This window comes from Oryctolagus cuniculus, chromosome 5, assembly GCF_051225735.1.
Source record: "Oryctolagus cuniculus isolate XC-2025 breed Fujian yellow rabbit chromosome 5, ASM5122573v1, whole genome shotgun sequence".
In the NCBI taxonomy this organism is placed as follows: domain Eukaryota; kingdom Metazoa; phylum Chordata; class Mammalia; order Lagomorpha; family Leporidae; genus Oryctolagus; species Oryctolagus cuniculus.
In genome coordinates, this window is record NC_142871.1 from 82,538,680 (window position 1) to 82,547,500 (window position 8,821).

The following is an 8,821-nucleotide window of genomic DNA, read 5'->3' on the forward strand; positions in this document are numbered from 1 at the left end:
CTCATTTCCAGATTCCTGTTAATATATACCCTGGGATGCAGCCTGTGGTTGTGTTGCTAACACCCACATAGGAGACTCAGACTGAGTTCCAGGCTCCTGACTTCAACCTAGTCCAGGCCTGGCTGTTGTAGTTCACTTCCTGGTGGGAGATCACTTTCTCTCTGTCTCTATCTGCCTTTCAAATAAACAAAATAATATTTAAAAATTTTAGAATCTCACAAATAATGTGTCTTATACATTTTACATGTTTAACTTTACACAAAAGAGTTTAGCAAGAAAATAAAGTATGACTGGTAATGGCACAAGGAAGAGAGTGCTAGGCTTGATCTTATGTTATTAAAGTTCCAAAGAATTTATTATCAAACTAAAATCAAAACTTCAGTTGTACATAAAGTAGTATTTTTACAATATTTCTGAAGGCCAAGTGGTGATATAAGTTTATTCATATAACTGAAGGCAAAGACTAATAGAGAATTCCAATTGGAATGTCCATCATGCCCTTATATCTTCCTCTTGCCTAAGCTCAAGACACCTGGAATAAAATTATCTTATGTAAAATTCCCTGGACACCTTGCTGCTGGTCTCCAGAAGCTGTCTGTGAGATCTCTCAGTTTGACATAGGAGGAATGTGGTCATCAAAGGTGATATTTTCATTAACATTATGTTTTTACAATTCAATTCATGGCCTGGGGACTGAATCTAAATTCTATAGGTGTCAGAGGCTTCTGTAATTCTTAAGAATCCATGGTTCAGGCTGGCGCCGCAGCTCACTAGGCTAATCCTCCGCCTGTGGCACGGGCACACTGGGTTCTACTCCTGTCCGGGGTGCCGGATTCTATCCTGATTGCTCCTCTTCCAGTCCAGCTCTCTGCTGTGGCCTGGGAGTGCAGTGGAGAGTGGCCCAAGTGCTTGGGCCCTGCACCCGCATGGGAAACTAGGAGGAAGGCACCTGGCTCCTGGCTTCGGATTGGTGCAGTGTCGGCCATAGCTGCCATTTGTGGGGTGAACCAACGGAAGGAAGACCTTTCTCTCTGTCTCTGTCTCTCTCACTTTCTAACTCTGCCTGTAAAAAAAAAAAAAAATGAATCCATGGTTCTACTCCTATGGCTCCTGAAGCTAATGAAGTGCTGTCTCCATTCAGGGTAGCCCAAAGATTTTTTTTTATAAAGATTTATTTATTTATTTATTTGAAAGTCAGAATTACACAGAGAGAGGCGAGGCAGAGAGAGAGAGAGAGAGGTCTTCTATCCGATGGTTCACTGTTGCAGTGGATTCGTTTCTGAGAGGAGGAGCGTGGTGGGGGCAAGTGGCACGGAGTCACCACACAGACCCCGGGAGTCGGGTGAAAGCAGGCCTGAGGCAAGCAGCCTGCAGACTCTGTTGCCAGCAGCCATCTTGGCATGGCCTTCTCATTCCACCACATTTCCCCCTTTTCATTTATTTTTGAGCAACGGGAGGCATGATTCTTGGTCATAGCATTGTCGACCCTGTTTCCATGTGGTCTTTGTACGTGGCTGTGCCTGTCTTAGGTTGTCCCCCAGGGGATCTTACCCGTCATTGAGTAACCAGCACTCAAAATGGGAGACCACGGGAGTGCTTGCTCAGATGGGGGTAGGAATGAGGAACAATGGTAATCAGGAATGGCTTCACTGCACACAGGCTGTGGGCTGTTTGAGTGGCTGACCAGAGCTAGTGGGGTATAAAACAGTAATGGATGTGGCTATGGGCAGTTCCTCAGGGTAGGATGATAGGGCAGGTGCAACTGCTAACAAGGCAGACTCTCAGTCTTGTTCAGCTGGTTCTGGTTGGCTGTCAGTTGCAGGCTTGATGTTTCTGGCTGGTACCCAAATGGGCTGCCCCATATTCTCTGGAAAGACACAAGCATATCCTCAGCCCTTGGTTAGCAGAGGGTGTGGTCCCTTCCATTCTCCTGTCAGGGGGTCTTTCCACCTAACCATAGGGGCTGGGGGCTGGGATGGAAAGGATCCCCAGTGTTTATAAGCTGGACTGTTTGGGAATCAAAACTAAGAAAATTGATAGTGAAAAGTACTTCAGTCAAAGCAAGCTGTGGGTCTGGGGGCATATGATTGTTTTTCTGTCTTTGTAAGAGATCTTTAATCGTCCTATGAGTTCTTTCAATGATTGCCTGTCCCTGTGGGTTGTATGGGATACCTGTGGCAGACTGTATGTTCCAAGATTTCAGGAAGGAATTAAATTCTTGTGATGTATTCCACCACAGTTCACTCCCCAATTGGCCACAACGGCTGGAGCTGTGCCAATTCGAAGCCAGGCGCCAGGAGCTTCTTCTGGGTCTCCCATGTGGGTGCTGGGACCCAAGCACTTGGGCCATTTTCTACTGCTTTCCTAGGCCATAGTAGAGAGCTAGATCGGAAGAGGAGCAGCTGGGACTAGAACCGGCGCCCATATGGGATGCTGGCGCTTTAGGCCAGGGTGTTAACCCACTGCGCCACAGCACCAGCCCCCCAAAGGTCTTTAAATTCATTGAAAGCCATCACGCCAGGCATCTCTCTATCCAGCATTCAAACTATAAGACTAGAAGCCTCCAAGTTAAAAACGTTTGTATCCTTAGGCAACGCCTGACTGTATCAGACATCTCTGAAGTTTGAGGATCTTGTTGTATTACCCATTTTGTTCAATTCCCACAGCAAAGTAGCCATACAGTGAATCCTGAGTTTGTCCAGGAAATACAGGCTTTCTGGGAATCTCCAGCATCTGCCTGGGTAGTTAGTACCTGACACTGGTGTTAGGGTGTCTCAGCACTAACAAGTTTTTTTTTTTTTTTTTTTTTTTTTTTAAGATTTTATTTATTGGGGCCAGCGCTGTGGCGTAGCAGGTAAAGCCAAGGCCTGCAGTGTCAAGCATTCCATATGGGTGCTGCTTCAAGTCCCAGTTGCTCCTCTTCCAATCCAGCTCTCTGCTATGGTCTAGGAAAGCAGTAGAAGATAGCCCAGGTCCTTGGGCCCCTGCATCCACATGGGAGACTTGAACATTCCTGGCTCCTGGCTTTGGTTTGGTGCAGCTCCAGCAGTTGTGGCCATTTGGGGAGTGAACCAGCAGATGGAAGACCTTTCTCTCTGCCTCTCCCTTTCTGTATCTATAACTCTACCTCTCAAATAAATAAATAAATAAAATTTAAAAAATTAAATAAAAAATATTTCAATCATCAAAAAATATTGCCTTTTTATTGTTTATAGGCAATCTCCCCCACCTCCCGTTTTTTAAAAAGATTTATTTACTCTAAAGGCACAGATAGAGGACAAGGGAGAGAGATCTTCCATCTGCTGGTTCACAAAGCCCATATGGGATGCTGGCACTGCAGGTGGAGGCTTAGCCTTCTATGCCACAGGGCCCACCCCTAGACAGTCCAGAACTCAACTTGGGTCTCCCATGTGGGTGGTAAGAACTCAAGTACTGTGCCTTTCAGGGCGCACACTAGCAAGAAGTTGGAATTGGAAACAGAGCTGGAATTTGAACCAGGCACTCTGCTAAGGGCGCGATACTCACCTCTCTCTCTCTACTGGTCTCTTGATCTCTCTGTACCTTCCAACCCCTACTGCCCCCACCCCTACCCCTTTCACTCCTCCACCCCCTCTGATTCTTACAAGGTCCTCTCAGGCCTCAGGGCTCTGAGCATGTACCTGGATATAGGTCTTTTTTCACTTATTGTGCTATGCCATCATGGAACCCTCTCAACCTCCCGGAAATTTTATTGTATTATTTATTTGCAAATCCACTGTGTTCCATTTCACAGTTCACTCATTCTGGAAGTTCTGCTCCCCCAGTTTGGGCTCCCCCGGAAGCAAACATTCAAACCTAACAACAAAAATTCAAATTGATATACAGGTTGAAAGCTTGAATCATACTACATACTTTTTTGTTGGAGATCTCCTAATGTCAGTATTCAAAGAGCTACACGCTGAAATATCTGTAAAAATATTTTCATTTCTCCAAAAGGCAGAGAGAGATATAGATCGATATCTTACATCCGAGGCTTCACTTCCTACCTGTCTGCAATAGCCAGAGTTGGCCAGCCCTAAGCCAGAAGCCTAGAACTCAATCAGGTTTCCCTGTAATGTAGCAGATATACAAGCATTTGAGCTATCATCTGCTGCCTCCCAGGGTGTGCATTAGCTGGAAGCTGGACTTGGAAGCAGAGCTGGGACTGGACCCCAGGCAATCCCACACATGTGGGTGTCCCAAGCAGTTTCTTAAGCCTTAGGCCAAATGTCTGCTCCAGATCTATACTCTTTGAAAAACATTTTTTGGAATATAATTTACACAGAGTACACACATCTTAAATGTAAGGCGTTTGATATTTTTGCTTATGTGTCTAGTGCTCTGGTTTAGTAATCTAATTACCATTCAGGAGAAAATGATGAACATTTCCATCACCCTGGGGGGTTCCCTCAGGCCCCTTGGCAGTCAGTAACTCCCAAAGATAATCATTAGATTGTCATCAGTGACGAGTTTGGCTCGTACTCTTTTTTTTTTTTTTTTTTTTTTTTTAAGATTTTATTTATTTGAGAAGTAGAATTACAGTCAGTGAGAGGGAGAGACGGAAAGGTCTTCGATCCGCTGATTCACTCCCCAAATGGCCGCCACCACGCCTGGAACTGGGCAAATCCGAAGCCAAGAGATGCTTCTGGGTCTCCCCACATGGGTGCAGGGGCCCAAGCGCTTGGGCCATTTTCTACTGCTTTCCCAGGCCATAGTAGCCAGCTGGATCGGAAGAGGAGCAGTCGGGACCTGAACCAGCGCCCAAATGGGATGCCGGCTTCGCAGGTGGAGGATTACCCTACTGTGCCACAGCGCGGGCCTCTGTACTCTGGTCTTAATGTCTTCAGAATACTCTAATGGCTATAATAAATTTTCTCAAATTGAACATTTATTTCCAATGGGGAATTTTGTAGGCTACAATACTAGCAAGAGAATTGCTGGGTCAGGGAAGCACCTCGGCTTTGGCTTTTGTTTTCCATCTGTTTTCAGATGTTGGGTCCTAGGGAGGAACGGTGGGCCAGACGAGATACGCCCCCAGGGCCTCCTCGCTTTTCCCGCCTACTGCAATCTTCCATCTGTGTGTCCCTCTCCGCGCACAGTCTGGTAGTCGCCACCACGCACACATCGGAAACAGTGCCTACCAGTCCTTCGGCTCGCATCCCCCTCCCGGAAGTGGCGCGTTCCGACGCGCCGTGTTTCCGGCGCCGCAGGACCCTACGCCGCGGTCGCGGGCTGTTGACGCGAAGCGCCGTGTGCTTCCCCCACGTGGGCTGCAGCTCCCCTGGTTTCGGCCGAGCAGCGGCGGCCACTTTCCCTGGGGGCGTTGTCGTTGGTGGCTCGGGCGCCGGGAACTAGCGGGGCTCCGGGTCTGTTGAGCGCGAAGGAGGGAGGGAGCTGTGTTGGCTGCCCCGAGCGAAGGGCGCGGGATCATGGAGCACCTCTTCCTGGAGGTGGCGGCCACGCCGCTGCGGTTAATCGCTGGCAAGAACGAAAAGAGCCGCAACGAACTGGGCAGGTTCTTGACCAAGCAGGTAAGAGAAGGAGGGAAAGGGAGAGCGCCATGCGGTCCCAGGTCTCCTCTTCAGCGGGGACGCGCCACCTGAGGGGGAGAGCGGGGCCGCGTCTGTCTCCCGCCTCCCCCGCCGCGCGGGGTTGAGGCGACCCGAAAGAGCCTTTTGTTTTTATGTGGAGGAGCCCCCCGCCACGATTTCGCCCCCGAGCGGTGGTCTCGGTGGGTATGGGTCACGTGGTCTTCGGACATAAAAGTGGTTTGCTTTCCTGAAATCGAGCTTTCGTCCGTGCCCCTTTGACACGTGTGTTACCGAAGTGCGTAGTGCAGCCACCCCTATTACCTATTAGCTTGGGTGAATGTTTTTCTTTTCTGCCCGCTCCCTTCTCTACGGCCCATTGACAAGTATTGATCGCGTTCCTGCCGTGCGTAAGTCACGGCGTGGCACTGCCAAGAGTTAAAAGAGAAATTCGCTGAAGTCTCGGCCCCGAGGGGATTTTGCATCTACTTTTCAAGGCAGTTCATAACACAAAATAAGTGAGGGACAAAGCAAAAACAGTTAGTGGTAACTGTTGGAAAGGAACCCTCGGAATTAGTGCGTGAACCAGGCTTATCTGGTAAACGGAAGTGTGGCTGGGCTTTTAAGAGCCTTCTCTGATCGACTCTGGCTGTCTTAATGCTTCCCCGCTTCTAATGTCTGGGAGCTTCTTGAGAGTAGAAAGTATTTTTGTAATTTCTATTTTTGTAAATCCAGGAGATAGAAGTCATTTGTTCAACAGCCAATGCATGTATACATTCTATGGCCTAGGAAGCAACGGCAGTGTTTTGGGTAAGAGATAGAGGGATCTGAGCTGGCTGGGAGTCAGAGAACTAACAAGAGAGGCATTTCTGTAACGGTGACAGCAAATTGAACGTGGGCAGCAAAGGGGACTCTGCAATGAAGGGAGTCGCTAGCTCAGATGGGCCATCTAGAGAGAACACTTAGTGGTGGGTTGGGTAAGGCAGGAGATAGTTCTGAGCTTGTGAAAAGTATGCTAGACATACTTTTTCTTATCAGTGAGTTTAGAGTGCAGGTTCTGAATCTAGGGTTCATGGGGCAGCTTCAGTGTGTTTAAGATTTCCCACAATATAATTGGATGTAAAATTGGTGCTTTTATATTGGGAGTGGGAAATGGTTTGTAGCTTTATTTTCTTGTAGTTTCTTTCTTTTTTTTTCTTTTTCTTTTTTTTTTTTTTTTTTTTGACAGGCAGAGTTAGAGAGAGAGACAGTGAGAAAGGTCTTCCTTCCGTTGGTTTACCCCCCAAATGGCCACTACGACTGGCACACTGCACAGATCCGAAGCCAGGAGCCAGGTGCTTCTTCCTGGTCTCCCATGCGGGTGCAGGGACCCAAGCACTTGGGCCATCCTCCACTGCCTTCCCAGGCCACAGCAGAGAGCTGGACTGGAAGAGGAGCAACCGGGACAGAATCTGGCGCCCCAACCGGGTCTAGAACCCGGTGTGCCAGTGCCGCAGGTGGAGGATTAGCCTAGTGAGCCACGGCGCCAGCCAAGATAACGTTTTATTTATAAATATATTTATAAGATAAATATAAATCTGATATATGGAAGTATAAGAACCACTCATGTAGAGTCTGAGGATTGTGTAGGAAAGCTGCCAAGCCAGACAGCTACTAGAAAGATCAGTTGAATTAAGGAGTTTGGGATATAATTCAACTTCACATTGTCAAATTCTGTTCAGTCTCAGAAATTTCTTTCAAGTTTGTTTCTTTCCATTTTTGGTAATAAGTTGCAGATTTTCACTGAAGAGAATAGCTGATTATATTCTGGTTTTCTCCTACTTATTAAACAAAAATATGTTTTTGGAAAGCAGCAAAGACTTGAACTACTGATTATTATTCTATTGGGGAACTGAAGGAAGCCTATTTTTAGAATTGTGTTTCTTTCTGTGTCTGTGTCAGCTGGTGCCAGCACCTTCTATCCATCACTCATGGGGATCTGGGTGTCCTCAGCAATTCATTCCCTTTTGTTCACTTCCGTGAGATCCTGAGAGTGGATGTTAGGTGCTAAATCTGTTCCTCTCAGTGCTGCTATCACTACCATCCCTTCCTCCTGCTTGATCCCTGTCTGTTCACAGGAGTGAAGCATTCCTGAGCATGCATGGGCCCTCAAACAGGCCTGAAGATTAAATCCATTCTCTTTAACTTAATTGCTTTCTTGCCCTTGGTCAAGTTTACTTAACTCCTCTAAGTCTCAGTGGCTTGATTAAATATGTATTACATATGGCAGCTGCCAAATAGTTATAGAGTAGTTAAGAGCAGAGACTCTTGAGTCAGGCTCTGCGACACTTTTACTGCTAGCTCTGTTAGCCGTACCCCCCCCCCCCGCCAACCCAGTTCTTTATCTGTAAAATGGGAATAATATAGTTCTGATCTGTGGCTTCTTGTGAGGATTAAAAGTCTTGAATGTAGAAAGTGCTGACTATAAAGCTAATTGCTGTTATTATTGCTATAAATAAGGCTGTTGTGACTAGGTTGTGTGAAGAACCTTACCAGTGTGCCTGGGACACAGTAATAAGTAAGTGTGGGCTGTACTCACAATAATATGTTTTTAAAGTGAAATGACTTTTGAAAAATTTTATTAGAGAGATGGAGATTGCATGTGTACGTTATCTTAATGGCTGGGTCATCTCAGATGCCCCTGCCCAGGGCCAGAGGGAGCCAGGAACTCAGTACAGGTCTCCCTTGTGGGTGGCAGTCATTCAGCCACTTGGTCCCTCAGCACTGCCTCCCAGGGTATGCATTAGCAGGAAGTTGGAGTCAGGAGCAGATCTGAGGGTCAAGGATTGAATCCAAGTACTCTGGTATGGGAAGTAGGCAGGTTAGGAGCCTCTTAACTACTAGTTCTAAAACCTGCCCAGTAATAATTATTTTGAACCAATATTTTTTAAAGACTTATTTATTTATTTGAAAGTTAGAGTTACACAGGGAGAGGAGAGAGGAGAGAGAGAGAGAGAGGTCTTCCATCCGCTGGTTCACTCCCCAATTGGCTGGAATGGACAGAGAAGCCAGGAGCCTCTTCCCGGTCTCCCACGTGGGTGCAGGGGGCCAAGGATTTAGGTCATCTACTGCTTTCCCAGGCCATAGCAGAGAACTGGACTTGAAGTGGAGCAGCCAAGTCTTGAACCGGCACCCATATTAGATGCCAGCCCTGAAGGCCAGCGTGTTAACCCTCTGCAACACAGCGCCGGCCCCATTTTGAACCAGTTTTATTGAGATACAGTTCAAATGCCATA

At 47.1% G+C, this 8,821-nt stretch overlaps 1 protein-coding gene and 1 long non-coding RNA gene across 4 annotated transcripts in view; one reads left to right on the top strand and one right to left on the bottom strand.

Annotated features, from left to right (window-relative positions):
* Window positions 1-1,154: 1,154 nt before the first annotated feature.
* Window positions 1,155-5,202, bottom strand: LOC149126557 (uncharacterized). The gene is made up of 2 exons (XR_016233854.1): window positions 4,973-5,202; window positions 1,155-1,867 (listed from the first exon to the last, which is right to left on the bottom strand). It is a non-coding gene; the product is annotated as an uncharacterized LOC149126557 (long non-coding RNA).
* MDN1 (midasin AAA ATPase 1) overlaps window positions 5,193-8,821 on the top strand; it is a 180,205-nt gene continuing 176,576 nt past the window's right edge. For 2 of the 3 annotated variants that reach the window (XR_016233853.1, XM_008263214.5), the window contains exon 1: window positions 5,193-5,549. Coding sequence is in view for 1 of the 3 variants with exons in the window: in XM_008263214.5 (XP_008261436.3) it covers window positions 5,448-5,549 (102 nt within the window). In the remaining 2 variants the exon portion in view is untranslated. The remainder of the gene's footprint in view (window positions 5,550-8,821) is intronic. The other variant, XM_089332900.1, reaches the window with a different exon arrangement.